Here is a 25,049-nt window from a genome sequence, read left to right as displayed (position 1 = left end):
ATTTGCATTTTGTTTTCCTTCATTTGCTGTAACATTGAACCGATTCGTCCTTGTTTCTCTACGTCTTGGTTGGGAAATTCTTCAATGCGCGATAGACGTTGTTTTCACAGGCCTTTTCCTTTGTAAGCGTGTATATATTACCGTCAATTTGTAAAACGTGATTCTCTCAGGCAATTTATAAAATGTGTAAATATTTCAGTCATTTTGACTAAAAAATCTGTCCAGATTGATTAAGACGATTAAAAGGGCCTACAAACATAAAAACTGATTATTATGTAGGATAAGAAGCCAAACAACATAGAAATGTACTTTTCAACGTAACATTTTCAGTCTCTTGGTGATGACATTTAACATCAAAATGTTTGGAATTCGTTATCATAATAATACAGACGGAAATGTTTTTCAGTCACTTTGTAAAATAACTGAATATTTAGGCGTTTAATAAATTTGAAAATGTTACACATTTTGACAAAAATATACACACTATCAAAAAGCAATGCTCAGGTGAAACTTTGTGTTGCAAGTCAAAATAGTGTAAACGAAAATCGCAAAATTACCAAGCAAGTGACTTATCAAAACTACGTCACCATTACCGATGCTACCCACAAAGATACCTACATTTCCTTATTATCTCGAAAACTGTATTTCAGTTTGTTGATCAATGTGACCATACGCCCTTATTACTACCCATACAAGTGACTAATGCGCTTACGAATGGCGCAGCAGAGGTCGCGAACTAGTCTAGATTTCTGCTATACATCCGGGTACTCACTGGGAAAAAACAATAACAAAGGCAACAACCAGTCCCCGGGAATTGCGTTAGATCAGTGCCCCTTTAAACAAGTACAAATTGATATGTGTGAACTTTTTCACAGACGGAAACAACAGTGCAAAATGTGAACATAATCAGTTAGATGAGTTCAGGATATCGCTGAAACACTTGTGCACACGTACCTATATCCAATGACGATATGAAAGTGATCATCTTGCCAATTTGATTTAGTGCCAGTTTGAAAACTAACCAAGTATTGAACACACAACGATATCCCAAATATAACATTTGTTACATTGACCAAGTATTCTTTGTAATGTGCAATTTCACTTTGCACAGATTCAATAAATATATCACCGAAGGTTCTTTGAATTCAGGAGTCTGGCTTGGAGTTGCGACTCAGTACCGAATAATGATAATGAGTAATGTCATAAAAAGTACGAATTAAACATCTCAGCAACTATTTCGCATAAAGAAATTTGAAACCAGGAGTCTAACTTATCTCGCGACTCAAACGGTACTTGTGGGTACGTTTGCCCTTAAGTACAATGGGTGCTCTTCCCGTGTCATCAACGGAGCTTGCCCAGATATTGTGGGTGCTATGCCCAAGGAAAATAATAATCCTTAATTCTGACATCAAAACTCTGAAATGCTGAATACTGCTGTGCTGTTAATTACTTAATAATGACATACAATATACATATGTGTGTGGGTGGCTTACCCAAGAATATCCCTAATCCGAATTCAATGTCCTAGACAATACATTCAATTTTGTACCAAACTGTGCACATTAATAACTTGTAACAAATGACAAATTTTGTCATTTAGATCTTTTTAATTAAGAGTCTAGCAGAAGGTGTGACTCGATAACCCTACAGCTTAGGTTTCTCGTGGCCCTAGCTGTATCTATATGTCTGGCGTGTCCTGGAGACATTTAAAAGATTCCCTACACAATAACTTCAATGGTCTAGCTTGACTAAAGATGATATTTGGAGTATATTGCACATATACAAAACTAAATTTTGGAAAAACACATTTTGGCATTAATATACTTGCTTTGATCAAACATACCTGGGTGCACTATTCAACTGTCAGACAATATATATCCTGGATTGAGTCCATGTAAGTACACAAATTAGTAAGTCCCAATGAGATATCTTGTACACAGTGTCCATCTTGTAGGTGCCCGTGAGGCGGTTTCTGTATTGTGCAGGGTCTGCATGAAGATGGCTGTGGTCGGGTCTCTGTGGGATACGCGTGTTCTTAGGTCATGTGCAGGAACGACATCTTGAAGGGGAAGTCTTAGCAGTGTTGCTAAGATATTCTAGCAGGGAAGGTTTGGGATCGGAGAATTTGTTCTTGATTGGAGAGGTTCTTGTTCTTTCTTCAATCTTCGTTCTTGGTGATTGGCCTTCAGGAAGGTAGTATATCCTTTTAATAAGAGACTGTCACTTCCTACAGTTTTGTGAACCATATGCCATGCTGCGAAGAGGTACAGGAAAGGACAGACTAAGAAGTCTGTCATACCTGATAGCTCCACCAAATTAACAACGCGTGGCGGTCTGACGTTGTTTAATGAATAATTTGCATACTCTTATATGCAAGGGGCCGACGTATGGTTCTCAGTAGGAAGTGACAATTTGGAGACAATGGCTTGCAGTATAAACAGTTTTACTTTATACATGTAGATATATACATACAAAAAACACTGTGCCAGGTCAGCACATAGTGGTAGTGGTTGTTTCTTTCTTTTTTTCTTTCTCTGGACCAAGGCTTATATAGCCAAGGTCACCTGACATTTAGTAAGTAATAAATATAAACAGTAATTCATCAGTGACATACTTGCACATCTCATTCAGGATGGCAGACGGTCGATGTACACAAAAATGGGGATTAACAAATAGGATTAGCATCTTATAAATAACAGCAATTAAGTGTTTCAAGCCATATAGATGTCATGGCTCCAGGGTAATGAGCCTCTGCAATTAAATGTTCTTCAGACAATGGGTGTCGTAAATCAGTCGCTATGACAATACACTCAATTGGATTATGCTGTGGATCTCATTGATGTCTGCCTATGTACACACGACATTTGAAATATTGTATTCATACGCTTGACCTAGTTTGGACAGGATCAGTATGATCAAATGAGGCTTTAAGAAGTTCTAAACATCAAGTAATAAATAAAATACTCAAACAAGCTCCCGTGTAATACCAATTTTATGAAACTCGTGAATAGTTTTTGTATTACACATAAGCTTGTTTGGTGTTCCATATATAAGGTCCCTTTTTGCAAACTGAAAGTTGCTATAAAAATGATCGGACCTTACACATGTTCAATATGAGCAGAAAACAAACTTTTGACTTTTAGAAAAACTATAACTCTGATCATATCCATGACCACATCTTCTAAGTAATTCTGCTTGTATATGAACAAATATCAGAAAAATAACAAAAACCCAGATAAGTTTCCAATTTGTTGTTGTTTCTATACATCCAGCTTCTCCAGCCTCTAATTAAACTATATGCTATAATCCTTCCATGTTACATGAGTAGATGTACCCAACTAATACCAGGATTACTCTCAGATGCCATTTAACAATGTGTACATGTAACGTATACATTGCATATTTTATCAAAATCTTAGGTGAAGCGGGCAGACAGACACCAATACTGCTAATGATGGCATTTAGAATGACTGTTGCGTTGCTATAGATTCATATAGAATGTTTCTGTTGCAGGTCCTGTTGTGAGCACTACAGGTAAATGCCTGTGCCCATAATGGAGGCATTACTCCGAGCCCGTCGGGCTTTGGAGAGAGCCGTAACAGGCAATACAGATGGTGGTGGCCCTGCAGCAGGTCCTGCCGCAGCTGCAAGTGAAGCACCCCCAGTTGGAGATGTGACTCAGGCAGGAGAAGTAGGGGGGTCAACAGAAGCGCCAACAGGCATAGGAAAGCTGGAAGCCATGTTTTGGGAAAATGTAAATAAATGTAAGTACAATGGAACTGTCATATAGTTTATCACTTCTCAATAAAGAACTTACCTCCTTCAGCCTGAACATGCATGTTGCACACTGTTTGGTTGGATCACTTGAGCACAGAGATTACTTGTTGTGTGTATCTCAAACAGAAAACATCCCTAAATATGCCACACATGTCATTATGTTCAACACAAGCCAGGTAGCAGGCAGGTAGTGTCCCAGGCCATCCACTCGTGTCACCTGTCACTGGTGTAGATGGAGATCACAGTCGCACATGAATACCAGATTCGTAATGAGAGTCCATCCAGAACTTCCATTGCTGTGAACAGACTTATTGCATGTGAAGTTGGATGTATCTCATGCAGACTGTAGCCACTAGCTGGTGCATCACGGAATGAGAACAAAGGCACTGATGAATATTCCTGATCACATGATAGGATTTGTAGCATCTGGTATTACCACTTTCACATGACACCTTGCTGTCCTATGAGCACAGTTGATTGTGAACCTCAGTGAATAACCAGTTGTCATGTCCACAGGTAGGATTTTGTTTTCGGTGTGAGGAATATCTATTAAGTATTATGTATGATTTGAGTTAGATATTTCAAAAGTGGTCCAGAATACATGGTGTGTTGTCTATGTACTTCATTACATGATAGAGTTAGGCTGCTTCAGGAAGGTAGAGAGGAAGATCATAGCTACATGATGTTGGAGTGTATGGTTGTGACTGTTTATGCAGGTAGTAGTGACCCAGATAGGTGTAGGAGCTGCCAGGGACAAACACGTAAGGATTGACTGTGTACCGAAAAGAAATACACAGCAATCCTTATAATTACAATTTACAACAAAGGTATATGTTCTCAACAATAGTTGAATGACAAACAAACATATAAATCAAAATAGGTATATATGATGGGATCGATAAACATTCCTGGCATAGGAATACATTTATTGCCTTGATGTCGATCAGGTGACTGCTAAATTTATTGACATAAACTGGAATGCCTCAAAGGCATTAGCCGTTAAATGCATTTTAGCAACAAACAAAATTCATAAAGCCTGTCAATTAAGGCATTCCGTATTTGACGTAATAAGCGCCCCGCTCTAATAAGCGCCCACGGCGATATTTGCTAATATATTGGCTCGTGAACAATCCCAATTAGCTCCCTTTCCGATTGATCAATGTACACAATACTATTTTATTCATGTATGATACGCGCTCGTGTGTTATATGCACCCTTATTTATGGGCAATTAAATTCAGGAAAAATATATTTCTCGTTTATAAACATTTCAGGCTGTCAGCATAAACCACAAAATTTATCTTTCAACTCGACAAAATAATGTTCCAATAAGAGCCCCCCTATTTCTAATTTTGAGAGCGCCCTGGGCACTTATTACGTCGAATACAGTATATGCAAACGGAAATAACTCCCAACTACAGTATGAACGAAGATTAGCTCCCTATGCATTATAAAGAAGGTCACGGTCATTACTATAGCTTGCAGGTATTCCATCTAAAAGGTATGTTATTTAACACTTCTTTCAGCATTGTCTTGGATGGAAAATATTTAAAGGTTTTCGACTTGATAATGATGTTGATCGTTACCACGATTAACAATATTTCTTTTGTGAAGTTTGTAATACTCTCTTCGCGTTTTTGAAGTGTTGATCTGAATTGCTCAGTTTAACAAAATGAATGACAATGTTTGAACATAATGCAGATTATTTATTTGAAGCAGACCCTCTCTAGTCAAGTATGTTTAGGGCCTACAATGATTTCAGCTACTAAAAGTGGTCCAGACCAATTGTGAATTTCGACTGTAACTTACAATCATCAATGTTATACTGCAGTCAGTGTGCACGTGGATGGAAACTGCAGCCGAAATCTAAGATTGCGCTCTTAAGCATTTACAATAATTGTAACAACATTAAGATAATTTTGTGCAAGCGTGCCATAGGAGAAAGCGGAATCCCTCAACTTGCATTGGTATTCCCCCAACATTCCATTGTGTTGAATGTAGTCTGCCTCAGTAGGCCGGCCATATTTGTTTAGATTCATTGGTAAGTGTCTGCAGAATACATTGACCTTTCAGCCAATCAGATTGCTGGCAGTACAATGAAACATATATACAAGGTAAAACCATCATGGCATCAGGACGTTTGAAGCCATCGATAATGATCCACAAATTTTCTCCTCATTAGATAGTGATCCATTATTTTAGATGCAAAAGGGAGCCCTTGTTTAGTGTGTTGTTTTTTTCAGAGAAGAAAGTTTGTCATATTAATGCTGCACTCCATGAAATGCTCCCTGTCAAACTTCTTGACCAATCTGCCTGTAATCTTTATAAGCATCCATAAGATAATGTTTACATGCCTGTCCTATTTGTATAAAATACAGCTGTGAAGAAAGTATGCATATAATACACACAGATACTGAGTTTCGACTTTTTTCTAAAAGCAAAAACATTGCTGCTGGCATGTTAACACCAGAAATAGAATATCAACAAATCCAGGTTTTACTAATTTTCTAATTCCATCGAAACAAATGAAAACCCCTTGTGATAACCACTGCTTCCAGTGATCTTTAAATAAGAACACTATCTTAGTGATGGTCTCACTAAGATGGCTAATGGTACCAGGGTCAGCTTGCAGGGTGGGAATCAGTTTTTAGTTAAGTGTCATTGACACTTTAGAAAAACTCCCAGGCAGCTTTTGTTGTCAGGGGCATGCAACAGAACATCATACCTTTGACAAGGGATACGAGTATTTTATGCTTGTGATAGTATTTTATCTATTTATCCCCCGCCCAATGTTTCCATGGCAACAAGATGGACTTAGGTTCTGTGAGGGTAGGGTTCGTTTCCGGAGCATAACTCATAAACCATTCAATATTTTTTCATGAAACTTTGCAGGTTTGTGAGATACATGCTGAACTGGTGCCTTTTGCTACTTAGAAATTTTAGAAATTTTTAATTTTTACTTTTCCATGGCAACAAGATGGACTTAGGTTCCGTGAGGTTAGGGTATTTTCCGGAGCATAACTCATAAACCGTTCAATATTTTTTCATGAACCTCTTCAGGTCTGTCAGGTACATGCTGAACTGGTGCCTTTTGCTACTTAGAAATTTTAGAAATTTTTATTTTTTACTTTTCCATGGCAACAAGATGGACTTAGGTTCTGTGAAGGTAGGGTTCGTTTCCGGAGCAAAACTCATAAACCGTTCAATATTTTTTCATGAAACTGTACAGGTCTGTCAGGTACATACTCAACTGGTGCCTTTTTATATTTTATAAATTTTGGAAATTTTTTGTTTGTTTATTTCCATGGCAACAAGATGAACTTTTAGAAATTTATGAATTCTTCTTTTAAATGCCCAAAACTCAATCAGTATAGGATTGTTATCATTGGGGACTGTCTGTCCGTGACAACAATGCACTATCCAACCTCATGGAGCAGTTAACATTCACCCAGTATATCAGCAAACCAACCCACACCCTTCGGGGTACACTAAAGTACTCACGGAAATGGAAAAAAACTGTTTTTTCGATCTCAGATTTTAAATAAATGCAGTTAATATACAAAATATATAAATATTCAAACAACTCAATTAGTACTACAAGTAATTGGGCCTTGGCACAAATACAGCGTAAAAAAGGTTTTTATGTCTTTTTACACGTTAAAGTGTGTAAAAATATGAACAAAACAGACTATTGTGAAACTGAGCATAACCAGGTGTTAAAAGATCAAGGTGAATGTCCATGACCTATGACACCTTGACGACAGGTGAAAACAGGTGCTTGAAACCCACGTGCATGTGATTTGTCAGTGGTTAGTGATTTGTGAGTGGTTTTGTGGGATAGTGAATCATCGTCAAAATATCAGAACTTAAAAGTAACATATTCCCTTCTCAAACAACAACTTACATGTCATTATTATTATGTACATGAACATAGCTGTTATTTTTATTGTTCTTTTGATAACATTTTCCAGGCTAATTTGCATAATGCCTATAGCCTGTTTCTGCCATGTCAATTAGTTTTATTTTTGAATGTTGAAAGTGCCTACAAATTACCTCCTGTAAAGTACATTTTGTATTGAGCACTGAGATAAAACTAGCAAATCCAGACTAGTACTTTTCCAGTTGCTTTGTTATTTTGTATTTACATCTACGTAATGCTTTGTGTCGATTATTAAATACAGCAAAACAGTTTTTTTTCATTTCCATGAGTACTTTAGACTTGATCTTCTGTAATGAGCCCATCTCAACAGGAGTCGTTCCACTTCCATACACTGACCATCATCTTGTGTGGGGTGTGAGGGAAGAGGTGTAGTATATTGAAGTGACTATCATTATTTCTTTGTATGTTAATCAATGTGGTAATGAACTGAACTTTTTAATCTTAATATTTTGCATTTAATCTACTATGTCCAAAGCAACATCTTGGGTTTGAACTGGTAATGACCATAATCACATATCACAGACTAATACCATTTATGTTTCTTAAGAAATATTCCATGTAGATATTATTACGAGTCAAAATGTGACTTGTAATGTTTTTTCTTTCTCCCACCCTAATGAATTCAGTTGTAAATGTAGTGACTGGTTTTGTCAGGTTGTACTTCCATCATGTTTTTGTGGAGAAGGTTTAATTTGTTTCTTGAACTTCATAGAAATTGTGTTTTGCAGCATTATATTTTGTTTCTTCAGGATATTTTGCATTTACATCAAGTAGATGCTCCCCTTATGCCCTTTACTCCTTACAAAATTTTGAATATTTTCAAATGTATGTATTTGTGTGATCAAATTTCACTGTTGTTGACATAATATACGCTTCATTTGCTGGGCAGGAGACTTGGCCACGTTAGTGGCAAACTCTTTTTCTTTTTTTTAATTTCCATGACAAGTTCCACCTCGGTTAAAAAAGGTTAGGGTTTGTTTAGATTTAATTATGTCATAAATTCTGCAAAAGGGGCGGGGGATATAGCTACGTTAGTGGCAAACTCTTGTTAGTATTATTTAACATTTTATTTATGTATCATGTGGGAACTGATTGGCAGAGCAGCGTTAGAAATTGGCACTAGTCCTATAGTCCTTGCATAACTGCCCAATACTTAAGGTATCATATCGACAAGTAGAAATTTGCAATTTTAAGGGTTTTGCTAAATGTTATCATCATAAGGACTATTGAAGTAAAAATGTTAGTTTCTATCGCAGCAGAGCATACCAACTCATGGTAATTCACAAAGACACTGACCAGACTATCATTATTGTCAGAGTATGAATGCATATGTTATTAATGCCATAATTTGATGTAGATGTAGATCATCATGATTGTTGCTAATTAACTATTGTCAGTTGACCACTTCAGGGTATTTCCCTTTTCACGATCAGTCATTGGTCTGTATGAAACAGTGACTCCTCAAACTGTTCCTGCCTCCAAAGCTGTCCTACTCATATACCAAATGTTGTCCTGTTATACATAAACATGTGAAGGCAACTAGAGTAGTCAGAGGGTTTTTGTGGTGGTAAAATAATGGTTGTCAATTACTTTCTTTTAGTCTTTTCACTAAAAATCATGAAAGTAATATGTAGGGCATTGTTTACTGAATCACCAGTAGTGCACAGAATCAAAGGTAAAACATGTCTGTGTGATATGATCATTTCAGGTGTTCTATTATGAGACAATCATGCACAACAATACTGATTACAGTGGTAAGGAAATGCTTGTACCATAACAGGAAAAGAGAAAGTTTTACAAAATACAATCATGTGTCTTGTAAACTTCTGTCACAAAAGTTTTAGTTTCTTCAACGTTTGAACAAAGTTTTTTCTCTTCTGCTTGATCTTTGACATCCTGTCTAACTTCTTGTGTATGGCTGTAATAAGTGCCTTCCTTAGTCAATTTTCTTTGTGCCTGGAGTGCCTATTGCAGTAAATGAATCACTCTCAACCTTGATGGTGTGCATGCAGTCTCTGGAGGTCTTTCTGAATGTGTGCTAATTTTCTCCCCAATTTAGATTAAGACTAACTGTTACGTTCTTCTCCTATTGCCTCTTCCACATGTGGGAAGAGGCCACAATCCATGCACCACCTTTTCAATTGCTGAATATCATTGTCATGGCGACCCATTTGGGACAGCCATTATCTGAATAAACGTTTAATTACAAAGGCTAATGACTCTGTAGTCATGACATGTATAAGTCTAGAAACACTTAATTGCCATTACTTATAAGATATAGGAATATGCAGATTGTCACATTACCAATGTTACATGTGTCTGTAATGCATGCAGCCAACCACATTGTTAGTTTGATTATTTGCATATTCCTATAATGCAGGGGATCTGTGTACGGTTGTCAGTAGGAATATCCAGTCTGGTAGCTTATGTTATATACAAATGTGACTTTATACAAGCAGATATATATATTCAAGAAGTGCTATGGGCCTGGTTGTTGTGTTGGACCAAGGCTTAATTGTGTAGGTCAAAGTCATCTAACATGGATTAAATCATAAATATAAACAACAGTAATAATGAAAAGTGACATAGTTGAACTGCTCAGATGGCTCACAGTCAATATACAATACAATGGTTACAATTAGGATTAGTATCTTATATGTAATGGCAATTAACTGGTTCTTGACTCATACATCGTTGTAGCCTATGTCCCAAAAGGGCTGAAAATGATTAGGTATGTTAAGTTAAGACTCATACTTGTCATGGCTACAGGGAAATTAGCCTTTGGAATTACATGCTCATTCTAAAACTCATAGTTCAGACACTTTACTCACATGAAGCTGATATGCCATGATACTGACATACTGTTCACACTGGTATTAAACACAACTATCTTTCTGCTTGTATGACCATTCTGATCTAATACGAAATTCCAGAAAAACTAAGGTCAGTTCCAGAGCCTTGTGGCTCTATTTTGAAAAACTGTTTTAAGTGTTGGTTAGCATAAGTAGAGACAGCCTGTCCTTAGTCATGTTAATATTTGAGTAATGGAAGAGAGAGTTAACTTGGTGTCTCGGATCTACAAGATCCAGTGGACCAGCCCTATTGCCTTTGCCTCCATCCTAACAAACAACACCATCAGAAAACTAACTGAAGCATTCAAAATCAAAAGATTTAACACAATCATCAACAGAGACCATGGTTAATTCATCCCATCAGCCTACCTACCACCCATACATCAATTAGAATTCAATACATCCAATCACCTTATTCTTATTGGCTTTCTTCTTAAGGCTTCATCAACTATCATCATTTGTCACAATTGTTGTTGTTTCTGTTAATACCGACCGCCTCTGTGGTTTAGTGGTAAAACGTCCACGGAAGGTCCGGGGTTCGATCCCCGGCCGCTTCGCACCAAAAGACGTTTAAAAGATGGTACTTGTTGTTACCCTGTCTGGCACTCGGCTTTAAGGGGATAAAACAAGGATTGGTCGGCTCGGAGTCAGTATACTGTGTCTGAGTGGGGTATTCATGTTAAACTGCAGCATGGTATCTCAGTGAGCTAGCACTATAAATCGGCATCAGTCCAGACTAGTACAAGCAGCCACACACACACATGCATGCATGTCGCTATATAAGTGCAATTATCTTGGACGCGACATTAAACCCAATTTCACCTCACCTCACCTCACCTTCTGTTTATACCCAAGTATAATTAAGCTCACTGGTTCATTCACAGGATGGTGATCAACTTAATTTTAATGTCTACAGGGACAATGTGTGAATTTTTGTCAAAGTCAGTTGTGCAGGTGCCTTGCTTAATCATGATTAAGAGGGGGGTTATTGCCAAAGCAAAGAGTAAATATTTAGAGGTTACCAAATTAGACGTTATATTACGTACACTAGATGAAAGTATACATTGGTGTACACATTGCTCTACATTCATTATTTTGTTATTATTTCTTCCAAAATGCATATGCAATTACACTAAGTCAAATAAATGTTTGTTTATACATTCACATTTTAAGAAAGTTGGAAGCACTGCCTCAAGGTTGTAGTTTGTCCACTGGTGTTTCTGGCAGTCACCCTCAAACTTGGTGTTAGTGATGTAATCGGCAAGTGGAGCCCACCGGTCATCTTGTGGCATGTCCTCAAAAGTAGTAGTAGTAGTGAATCAAAGAATGCGGCTGTTTTGTCCGTCGTTAATGGTTAACATCGCTCACTTCATTAATATGAAACATTGCTCACTACAAGTTTGCAAACTAACTCACGCTCATGAGATGGTTCCCCAGTTCAAACAACAGTTAAGCAGGATTAAGCATCAAATGATACTGCACTGGGATATCCTGCTAATATTTTAAATTTAATTGGTCGCTGTCTGTGAATATTAATGTTTTCTAAAGTGTATGTTTGAATGGGCACTGCTCAATGTATCCAAATGGAGGTAATTTATGATGGCCAGGCAAAACAACAGACACATGTCTTTGCAGGGAAGCATCGATCGTACAAGCATCATGCCAATAACACTTCAGCTGTTTCATTGAGTTACATGTATTAAACATGTCGACAAGTTGACTCCCAGGAATTGTTTGAATAACACTAGGTCAGCACGGTTATTATTGAATGACCTTCATAGAGGTCAGTATGTTGATTTGCACAGTATAATAGGTCTGTCTCAAAAGTCATTTGCACCATTAATGAGTCAGATGAATGGGAAAAAAAACACATGTTAATTGCATGTAGAATGTATGGGTGACAGATTCACTAAACATGTGGCAAACATTAATTATATCAACTGAGCTCATCATGGCAAAGGTTGATAATCTTGCCAATGATAATTGACACCTAATGTGCTAATCAGCATATGAAATTGGATGATCCAGTAGACAGTTCCATGCCTGTAAATCTCCTGCAGTGTCATAGATAGTTAACACATTGTCAGGGATCACTGCAGACATAAATTGTCTTGAACACTAACACATTGTCAGGGATCGCTGCAGACATCAATTGTCTTGAACACTAACACATTGTCAGGGATCACTGCAGACATCAATTGTCTTGAACACTAACACATTGTCAGGGGTCGCTGCAGACATCAATTGTCTTGAACACTAACACATTGTCAGGGATCACTTCAGACATCAATTGTCTTGAACAGTAACACATTGTCAGGTATCGCTGCAGACATCAATTGTCTTGAACACTAACACATTGTCAGGGATCGCTGCAGACATCATTTGTCTTGAACACTAACACATTGTCAGGGATTGCTGCAGACATCAATTGTCTTGAACAGTAACACATTGTCAGGGATCGCTGCAGACATCAATTGTCTTGAACACTAACACATTGTCAGGGATCGCTGCAGACATCATTTGTCTTGAACACTAACACATTGTCAGGGATTGCTGCAGACATCAATTGTCTTGAACACTAACACATTGTCAGGGATCACTGCAGACATCAATTGTCTTGAACACTAACACATTGTCAGGGATCGCTGCAGACATCAATTGTCTTGAACACTAACACATTGTCAGGTATCGCTGCAGACATCAACTGTCTTGAACACTAACACATTGTCAGGGATCGCTGCAGACATCAATTGTCTTGAACACTAACACATTGTCAGGTATCGCTGCAGACATCAATTGTCTTGAACACTAACACATTGTCAGGGATCGCTGCAGACATCAATTGTCTTGAACACTAACACATTGTCCAGCACAAACACTATCCTGCAGCCACACCAAAACCCATGTTTTGACTGAAGGGATGTTTTTAAAAAGATAGTTTAAAGCTCTCAATGCTAATGTTGAACCCATTCGTCAGAGGTGTCACTTCCCGTGCATCTGATGTCGAACCCATTCAACAGGTGAATAGCATAATGACATCCCAAAATAAAACTCGCCATATCTATTTACCATGAAGGCTTTGTGTAACATTTAAATTACGTATGACATGCATAAATGATCAGCTTGCTCAATATGAAAACTTTCAGTAGTTTTTTTACCTAAAAAAATATTGCGAGTTATAAAAGTTTCAGACAAACTTCTCGGTACACAACTACCAGAAACGGCCATTGTTGACTTTTGGCACTTCACGTTGAGTGGCATGCAGTCCGATATTTTCTTTATAATTTTATCATTTTTCATATTCGATCATAATTTTTTGTTTGCTGATGAAAAGAAAACTCTCCAGTTTGTTAATTTCTAAAAATTAGCAACTTTCTGAATTGAACATCATCGATTGGATGGAACCTGTACGATCATGGTAACGGCGGTAAAGAAATAACTCCACATGAATCGTGATCCCGTAATACTATTACAACTATTCAGTTACATCTAACCTATTTTTCTATTATTAGTAACATGGATGTAAATATCTTTGTAAAATAAATCTCATTTTTATTGAGTTTGCAAATTATTTTGTTTGATAAACTCTCTGACATTGGCCTGCTGTTGACAAACAGCCATTGTTGACTTTTGGCACTTCATGTTGAGCAGCATGCAGTCCGATATTTTCTTTATAATCTTGATTTTTTGCTGTTGCGAAGAAGACCAACGTAAGGAACACATTTGGGCGTGGCCTAACTCGCAATTTGTTTAGTTGAACAAAGTCAACAAACACAGCAAATAATTAAAAATGTTTGATGATACGCAAAATCTAAACTTTTTTTACATTATAGGAAGAAAAGTAGAAAAATAATGCATATTACGAAAAATAATAAAAATACTTGCAATTTTATCTATCGTTGCTGAAACCGGAAGCATGCACCGCATCTCACACATCGAGGCAAAATATGCTAAATTTCATCAAACTACCGCCAAGAAATCCTGAAAAAGATTCATCAGAAATTACATAATTTAATATCTATCATCAACTGTTTACTAAGTTTGACCTGGGTAGCAGTCTCCACTCTGATGTTTTATATTTTACTGTTATTGTCTCCAGTGCGTAGCATCACTTGTTTGAAGTCTAAAACCGAAATAGGGGATAGGCTTCATCACACTTATTCCAACATTGTACTCCATCATTGCAGACAAAAACTTAACTTTAGTTGGTTCAATTATTTGATTTCCTTTGAACTTGGCATGAGCCTGTCTACAGAGTAAACTCATAAATTATCTTTTGTTTTTAGGAAAACACTAAGTATTGTTTTTGTGGAAGTAGTGCTTTTTGCTGTGTGATTGGATTAAGGTTGGATTAAGGTGAGGAGTCACTTTCATATTGATTCGCTTATATGTATTTGGCTATGGGCTAGCAGTCATATTCATTTCAAGATTTACAGTATGCCTCTGTCTTCATATACTTTGAGTTACCTCACATGTATTTTCAGTGCCACTATGGGCAATCATCCTGATATGTGCTGGTGCACTGCTGTTCCTGTTGTGTTGCACCTACTGCGTGTGCAAGCGATGCTGCTGCAAGAAGCGCAAGAAGAAGGAAGGCAAGAAGGGGCTGAAAGGGGCTGTCGACCTGAAGAGTGTACAGTTGCTAGGCAACTCCATCAAGGAGAAGGTACAGGAGGGGTGCTATACAATGTTTACATGTCCATAGGGTGCTGAAAGACACAAGGAATCATGATGTACTAATAGTGTGTGTGGGATAGTGTGGCCCCACACTGTACACAAGTCATTATATTGCTACAAGACACAGTTATTGACTGCAACCGAGAGACATTTTCATAAAAGTTGCATGCGATTTGTGATTTAGTCAGACTGCTTTGAAACCAGGTCAATGTTGAACTGAAATTAGTTGCAACATACAGGGTTTGAAAACCCTTGAATGCAACAGCTGTCTTAAAAATTACCTGACTTTGAGTTTGGCATTAAAAGCCTTAAATGTTACCTTTAGGTCACTTGTTGATTTTTTTTCTCACCATAGTACCTGTTGAAGAAATAAATTTTGTATTGCACCTTTGGACATTGACCTTATCATTATGAGTACAATGTCAAGCCATACCAAAAGTTCTTTGGTTCTAAAATAGTAGTGTTAACATTGTTGCATTTTTGGAAAAGAAAATTTGCTGATGCAAGTTCTAAAAATAGTCCTTGAAGTGCATGTGTTCAAGCTGCATGGCCCCTGATATGGAATACCTGGTATAATGACATCATAATACTGGTTGTCACATTTGATGTTGGAAAACCCTTAAGTGTTTGAAAATGGTTGAAGTTTCACCCAAGAAAAATAATTTTTTGTTATGATAATGTTGCATGTGTTATTGCTGAGTTCAACCAAAATGGTCCCATACACCCTACCACAGACACAAATCCCATACACCCTACCACTGGCTGAAATCCCATACACCCTACCACAGACACAAATCACATACACCCTACCACAGACACAAATCCCACACACCCTGCCACCGACAGAAATCACATACACCCTACCACAGACACAAATCACATACGTCCTGCCACAGACAGAAATCCCATACATCCTGCCACTGGCTGAAATCCCATACACCCTGCCACTGACAAAAATCCCATACACCCTGCCACAGACAGAAATCCCATACACCCTACCACTGACAAAAATCCAATACACCCTGCCACAGACAGAAATCCCATACACCCTACCACTGACAGAAATCCCATACACCCTGCCACTGACAGAAATCCCATACATCCTGCCACTGGCTGAAATCCCATACACCCTACCACTGACAGAAATCCCATACACCCTACCACTGACAGAAATCCCATACATCCTGCCACTGGCTGAAATCCCATACATCCTACCACTGACAGAAATCCAATACATCCTGCCACTGGCTGAAATCCCATACATCCTGCCACGGGCGGAAATCCCATACATCCTGCCACGGGCGGAAATCCCATACACCCTACCACTGGCTGAAATCCCATACATCCTGCCACTGACTGAAATCCCATACATCCTGCCACTGGCTGAAATCCCATAAACCCTGCCACGGGCGGAAATCCCATACACCCTACCACTGGCTGAAATCCCATACACCCTGCCATTGGCTGAAATCCCATACATTCTGCCACTGGCTGAAATCCCATACATGTTTTCACTGGCAGAAACCCCATACACCCTGCCACTGGCGTAAATCCCACACACCCTACTACTGGCTGAAATCCCATACACCCTAACACAGACAGAAATCCCATATATCCTGCCACTGGCTGAAATCCCCTACATCCTGCCACTGGCTGAAATCCCATACACCCTACCACTGACTGAAATCCCATACATCCTGCCACTGGCGGAAATCCCATACATCCTGCCACGGGCGGAAATCCCATACATCCTGCCACGGGCTGAAATCCCACACACCCTACCACCGACAGAAATCACATACACCCTACCACAGACACAAATCCCATACGTCCTGCCACAGACAGAAATCCCATACATCCTGCCACTGGCTGAAATCCCATACACCCTGCCACTGACAAAAATCCCATACACCCTGCCACAGACAGAAATCCCATACACCCTACCACTGACAAACATCCAATACACCCTGCCACAGACAGAAATCCCATACACCCTACCACTGACAGAAATCCAATACACCCTGCCACTGACAGAAATCCCATACATCCTGCCACTGGCTGAAATCCCATACACCCTACCACTGACAGAAATCCCATACACCCTAACACAGACAGAAATCCCATACACCCTACCACTGACAGAAATCCCATACATCCTGCCACTGGCTGAAATCCCATACATCCTACCACTGACAGAAATCCAATACATCCTGCCACTGGCTGAAATCCCATACACCCTACCACTGACAGAAATCCCATACACCCTAACACAGACAGAAATCCCATACACCCTACCACTGACAGAAATCCCATACATCCTGCCACTGGCTGAAATCCCATACATCCTACCACTGACAGAAATCCAATACATCCTGCCACTGGCTGAAATCCCATACATCCTGCCACTGGCTGAAATCCCATACACCCTACCACTGACAAACATCCAATACACCCTGCCACAGACAGAAATCCCATACACCCTACCACTGACAAACATCCAATACACCCTGCCACTGACAGAAATCCCATACATCCTGCCACTGGCTGAAATCCCATACACCCTACCACTGACAGAAATCCCATACACCCTAACACAGACAGAAATCCCATACACCCTACCACTGACAGAAATCCCATACATCCTGCCACTGGCTGAAATCCCATACATCCTACCACTGACAGAAATCCAATACATCCTGCCACTGGCTGAAATCCCATACATCCTGCCACTGGCTGAAATCCCATACACCCTACCACTGGCTGAAATCCCATACATCCTGCCACCGGCTGAAATCCCATACATCCTGCCACTGGCTGAAATCCCATACATCCTACCACTGACAGAAATCCAATACATCCTGCCACTGGCTGAAATCCCATACATCCTGCCACGGGCTGAAATCCCATACATCCTACCACTGACTGAAATCCCATACATCCTGCCACTGGCTGAAATCCCATAAACCCTGCCACGGGCGGAAATCCCATACACCCTACCACTGGCTGAAATCCCATACACCCTGCCACTGGCTGAAATCCCATACATCCTGCCACTGGCTGAAATCCCATACATTCTGCCACTGGCTGAAATCCCATACATGTTTTCACTGGCAGAAACCCCATACACCCTGCCACTGGCGTAAATCCCACACACCCTACCACTGGCTGAAATCCCATACACCCTAACACAGACAGAAATCCCATATATCCTGCCACTGGCTGAAATCCCCTACATCCTGCCACTGGCTGAAATCCCATACACCCTACCACTGACTGAAATCCCATACATCCTGCCACTGGCGGAAATCCCATACATCCTGCCACGGGCGGAAATCCCATACATCCTGCCACGGGCTGAAATCCCACACACCCTACCACTGGCTGAAATCCCATACACCCTGCCACTGGCTGAAATCCCATACACCCTGCCACTGACTGAAATCCCATACACCCTGCCAGAGACAGAAATCCCGTACACCCTACCACAGACAGAAATCCCATACATCCTGCCACTGGCTAAAATCCCATACATCCTGCCACTGGCTGAAATCCCATACACTCTGCCACTGGCTGAAATCCCATACACCCTACCACTGGCTGAAATCCCATACACCCTGCCACTGGCTGAAATCCCATACACCCTGCCACTGGCAAAAATCCCAAACACCCTACCACTGACAGAAATCCCATACACCCTGCCTCTGGCTGAAATCCCATACACTCTGCCACTGGCTGAAATCCCATACACCCTACCACTGGCTGAAATCCCATACACCCTGCCACAGACAGAAATCCCATACACCCTACCACTGGCAGAAATCCCATACACCCTGCCACTGGCAAAAATCCCAAACACCCTACCACTGACAGAAATCCCATACACCCTGCCTCTGGCAGAAATCCCAAACACCCTACCACAGACAGAAATCCCATACACCCTGCCACTGGCAGAAATCCCAAACACCCTACCACTGACAGAAATCCCATACACCCTGCTACTGGCAGAAATCCCAAACGCCCTACCACAGACACAAATCCCACACACCCTGCCACTGACAGAAATCACATACACCCTACCACAGACAGAAATCCCATACGTCCTGCCACAGACAGAAATCCCATACATCCTGCCACTGGCTGAAATCCCATACACCCTGCCACTGACAGAAATCCCAAACACTCTACCACTGACAGAAATCCCATACACCCTGCCACTGGCAGAAATCCCATACACCCTGCCACTGGCAGAAATCCCATACACCATATCAGACTTGGTATTATGCCCGCCATCAATAAGGGTGCTTATCATTGTGTTTAATTCTAAGAATACTACCTCTATTACGTCAGGAATTTATCCCTCCCGCTTCCCCATATATCTGCATCAAGTTGATGAGAGTTATTGGTTGAAAGAAGTGAGGTGATTCCCACCTTCACATGTGCTTAGGCGTCTCAGTGAAGAGGACGTCTGTTGAAAATTTGTTTAAATTTTGGAGTGTGGTTCTCAGCTTAAACAGGAATTTATGGCTATCATGTAATAGAGATACTATTCTTAGAATTATGCACAATGATAACTATTTTTAGATATTTATGTTGGATATATACATTATGTTAGTTCATTAAATGAATCATAAGAAATTCATTAATGAAGGGCTATTTGGAGTTAATATTGGCACTTTTAGTGTGGTTGTGGTTGTAGGTGCAGCCAGACTTGGATGAGTTGAATGTAAACATGGAGGACAATGAGGACAATGAGAGCACAAAGTCGGAGGTCAAGCTGGGCAAACTACAGTTCTCTCTGGACTACGACTTCCAGAAGGGAGAGGTAAGTCTGGCAAGATGGCTACATTACTCAAACTGCAGCCTTCCTTCACTGGTACTGATGACTCTGTTAGCTAGGGCAGTTTACATTGGTAGTAACATAGTCAGGGAGTCTCAACATAGAGTAATAAATTGTACTGGTAGTTTTGTTTATAACTCAGGCAGTATGAGATTTCTGATCTTCTACTGGTCTAGGGGTATTAAGTTGCACAGTTTTACCAGTCTAACTTTGCCTTGTGTGTGTCCTGCAGCTGTCTGTAGGTGTCATCCAGGCTGCTGACCTCCCCGGGATGGATATGAGTGGTACATCTGACCCTTACGTCAAGGTTTACCTCCTCCCAGACAAGAAGAAGAAATATGAAACTAAAGTCCATCGAAAAACATTGAACCCAGTGTTCAATGAAACCTTCACATTTAAGGTAGGAAGTCCAACTCCTGCAGCATGATTCAATGGTTAAAGATGTCACTAGGACAGTGTGGTTCATGGTATGATGTTTATAAGTCAATTATATGATCTCAAAAACACTGTTCTACATTAGTTTTCTTCTCTCTATTTTCTGTCTTTGATTATGAGTAAATATAGGCTCTGTTTCTCAGGTTTTTCATGCACAATCGGTTTATGTAATGTTTGACATTTTTTACAACTTCCAATATCTCCTTCCTTCAGTCTGAAAAGTGGAGAAGTCTGTTACTTGGTTGATAAGATAATCACCAAATGTACAGTAAACTATGTTTATAGCGAACATGCTTATAACAATCTGACTGATATAACCAGCTATTTCTTTGTCCATCTATTTGCTGTGTATATGTTGCACATATGCTTATAACGAACTACGATTATGACGAATCAAAATTAGTGGTGCCTTTGAATTCATTATTACCGTAGTTTACTCTAGTTCCAAGTTTTTCTTCATCTGAAATCAAAAGCCATGTTGATATGTGTGGCCATTACTCAGCTACAATTTATTTATTTCTGTCAAATTCTTAAATACTATCAAATAGCATATTTGGCTCTGTAAACATTTTCTAGGACAGTGCCAGACTGATGAAGCAGAACTATGGCATGTGTTTATCTTTAAAGTAACATCATATTTTGTTCAAATTGTGATCTCAGTGTGTGTGGTATTTTTAAGTCCTCTGTACCTACTCAAAACATATTTGAATATCGGTGCTGACAACAACTTTTGTTAAGTGGGCTGTCTTTGTTGACATTGTAAACAAACTGTACATATCCAGGTGAGTTGTCCTGTTCAAATGTGAGATAATTAAATGTGCATGGTTTGCAGTATTTTAGTTCCCAGACAACTTTACAATCATCATTGATGGTTTGTTTAAACTGCTATTTTCATATGTCCCGCTTGATCAAATGTCCCGGACCATTCTCTATGTCATTCCCTCAGTCGACTTGGTACAAACACATGTTGATGGAGAGATAGGAGATTTAGAAGGATTAACATGTCCAAGCCAACGACAGATCAATTGTCAGTTTTGATGCAATTAGAGGATAGGACTCTTTCTGCTTCCTGAAATGCAGCAAACACCTTTCTAGTTCTTCAGGAACATTTGGAACAAAATTCCCATTTATAACAGTCCCTCTCTTTATTCTGCCGTTTAACCATGAGCAGATGCCATGCTAGGGGTGGGACATGTCTGTACACAAGTTAATGTGTGTGGGGTTTGATAAACAGTATACCTATCCATGTGTATATGTTGTGACAGCTGCATGGCCTGCCTCATGATCCTGTGTGTGTGGTGTTGACCATACTGGTTATTGACGTCACAGTTTGACAAGCTGTTCACATATCTCTTTAACCCTCTTGGTGCCACAGGACCATATATGGTCCCTCACTTTTCAAACCCTCTTACTGCCCTTTTCAACTGGGAATTAAGATGTCAAATAATGAGTGCTCAAAATTATAACCATCATCACCCTAATCATCTCAGCATTAACATCATGTAACTCATATTTTATAGAGTGCTACAGATGGTGAAATATGGTGAGATTAGTTAAGTGGTTACCACGCTTCTAGACCTTTTTCTGCCATGTTGAACTTCATGCGAATGATGGCAAATTTTATATCATGCACCCTTGTCACATTCAAGTAACTATACTCACACGCAAAAGAAAGTCGAGTATGCAGTATACATGTTATTTATAACAGTAAAGACAAGAAATACTAATAGGGCAAGATTGACAAAAACTTGACTGAAGACAGTTTAATGGATTAAAGATGACATAATTGTTTTTTTTCAATGTTAAGGGCTTGCACAGTTTCGGGTCAATACCCCAAATGTCAGTCAATACCTGGTGTGACCACCAATAGCATTGATCACTGCCACACATCTCCTGTACATTGAGTGGATCAGACGATTTGTGAAGGCCCTAGGGATCCTCCTGCACACATCCAGAGAAGCACGGTACACGTTCTTTCCATTCAATCGATGTTTTACGATAATGTTTCCGAAAACCCTGAACGGAGAAACTGAGTATTCATGATGTTTATTTTACAGGGTTTTCGAAAACATTATAGTAAAACATCGATTGAGTGGAAAGAACGTGTACCGGGAGTAAGTTCATATTGTCAATATTCAAATCCATGCTGACACTATTGAAATTCAACTTACTCCCGGTACATGTTCTTTCCACTCAATCGATGTTTTACTATGTTTTAGAAAACCCTGTAAAATAAACATCATGAATACTCAGTTTCTCCGTTCAGGGTTTTCGAAAACATTATAGTAAAACATCGATTGAGTGGAAAGAACGTGTACCGGGAGTAAGTTGAATTTCAATAGTGTCAGCATGGATTTGAATATTGACAATATGAACAATTGTGATGATGATTTAAGTAGCCGTGCGGCTAAACCTACACAAGAATACACTGATTATAAGATTGAACTATGTGTGAAACGTTTCAAATCTGCACTATCTGCATGGCGTCGGCAGGCGAGTAGTGTCATGAAGTATCTGACAGTGTGGACATATCTGAACTGCGTTCAATTTGTGATTGTTTAGAAGACTGTATGGCAATTGTGTGTAGTGAACATGGGAACTTGGACGCATCTCAGAAGTGTACCTTAGTGAAGATGGTCTAGTCAGAACTGTGAAAGTAGACTGTGGTGAATCAAACTTTGTGAGACCAGTTCACAAACTTGTGCTTCTCTTAGAAAAAGAGAACTAACTGTGTTCAAATGTGTGTAAATTCATTTGCAGTATGGTGTTCCGAACTGTGCTAAATTCATTTTCGGGTTCATTGAACTTTGTGAGTGATGATTCCGAATCCGATCCGAACTATAAACTTTGTGAGTGATGATTCCGAATCCGATCCGAACTATAAACTTTGTCACATTGATGTGTAATTTCATGTTTATTATTTTGTTTGATTATGTGTTTTGCCAAAAAGCATTAACCTTTGTTCATTGTCAGGGTATGACACTTGCCTATCTGCACTTGCAATACTGTATTGTTTGCCAAACCATTGTGTTTATATGTATACCACATCAGCATTTCTCATTGTTTAATGTAAATTAGGTTAATTCTAATTTCAAGGGGAGTGTAACGGTAGTCAGTCAGATATGGTAATAAGATATTTTAATAGCGCTTTATTGTTTCTTCTCATTAGTGGTGAGTATTGTTTTTAACTCCCTTGGGGTATGGAGCGAGTACCATGCTTTCTGGTGAGAAAGGCCTATGTTTATCCGCATTCCGTCAAGATGTTTTACGGATTTCAGGGAATTGGACAACTGTGAGTTCTCTATATTAGAAATTCTGTAAAATAAACATCATGAATACTCAGTTTCTCCGTTCAGGGTTTTCGAAAACATTATAATGACGCTAGGTCCACCCCATGGATCCCTTTCCACAACGTTTCTGTCAGCGAAACGATCACCTCAACGCCGCCAAATTCTGACTCTTCCGTCTGCATGGGAGACACAAAAGCGACTTCATCTGAGAAAATGACACGGCTCCACTCACGATGATGCCAATTGCGATGACCCTGTGCCCACTGAAGTCGTGCTTGTCAATGCCGTGGTTGGAGAACAGGATGACGTGCTGGTCGGCGACATCTGAGGTTGTTGGAACAGAGACGCTGGATCACAGTGTCCCGGCTAATGTGTCGATTATGTGTTCCTATGGTCTGTCGAGCACTTTCACATGCAGTTAGGAAAGGTTGTCGCTGGTGTTGACGGGTAATCTGCCAATCTTGTTGAGGTGTGGTGACCCTAGGACGACTGCTCCGAGGAAGGTCATATGTTGTCTGTGTAGCATTGTATCGATGCAGGAGATGGTAAATTGTGGTTATGTTAACGTTGAAATGACGGGCAACAACTCTCCAGCTTCCAAACGTCCGATAGCCTGGTTTCTCTGAATTTGAGTAATGCGTGGCATTGTTGACCAAGGAGTGGTAGGTCCAAGAATCAGCCACAGTTTTATACCCACTACAGTTTGTGACAGTTCGTGCATTTAATTTCGCGTGAAATGGGTGCATGATACCCACATATTCATTGAAATGGTGCGTTTTGGCGATTCGTTTTTTATGGGGCTTCCAAAATACAACCAAAAATATTGATAACACCATCAGGCTTCACTACATGCTAAAACTTGTATCAATTTATGGTTTCGTGTTTGTTACCTATTTGCTTAAAACCACTTGTGTTTCTTTTGCGTGTGAGTATATTATAATATCAGACAGACAATTTGAAAAAGAAATTTATCAGATTGGTCAGAAAGATTTACTTTTCCCAACTGCACAGTTTTTGACATGCGGGGGGATACAGCAATCAGCCAGTCTGTCCGTCCGTCTGCATCCGTCCGTTCGTCTGTCCGCCCATCCGTAATTATTACCTTTTCCGGGGCAGAACTCGAAAACAATTCAGTGTATTTGATCCAAACTTGGCAAATCTATCAGTCACATACTGAAGTTGTGCCTTTTGCTATTGAGGAATTTTATAAATTTTTATTTTTTACGTTTCCATGGCAATAAG

At 39.6% G+C, this 25,049-nt stretch overlaps 1 protein-coding gene across 4 annotated transcripts in view; it reads left to right on the top strand.

Annotated features, from left to right (window-relative positions):
• LOC124122726 (synaptotagmin-1-like) overlaps positions 1–25,049 on the top strand; it is a 128,249-nt gene that overhangs the window by 80,035 nt on the left and 23,165 nt on the right. For all 4 annotated transcript variants that reach the window (XM_046485845.2, XM_046485844.2, XM_046485843.1 and 1 more), the window contains exons 2-5: positions 3,514–3,764; positions 15,053–15,234; positions 19,942–20,067; positions 20,315–20,482. In XM_046485845.2, the coding sequence (XP_046341801.1) occupies positions 3,539–3,764; positions 15,053–15,234; positions 19,942–20,067; positions 20,315–20,482 (702 nt within the window). In that variant the 5' untranslated portion in view covers positions 3,514–3,538. The remainder of the gene's footprint in view (positions 1–3,513; positions 3,765–15,052; positions 15,235–19,941; positions 20,068–20,314; positions 20,483–25,049) is intronic.

The sequence above is a fragment of the Haliotis rufescens genome, unplaced genomic scaffold, assembly GCF_023055435.1.
Source record: "Haliotis rufescens isolate VD_foot unplaced genomic scaffold, xgHalRufe1.0.p SCAF_5, whole genome shotgun sequence".
NCBI classification, from domain to species: domain Eukaryota; kingdom Metazoa; phylum Mollusca; class Gastropoda; order Lepetellida; family Haliotidae; genus Haliotis; species Haliotis rufescens.
The sequence above is the reverse complement of the archived record's forward strand: the minus strand, read 5'-3'. Positions and strand labels throughout refer to the sequence as shown.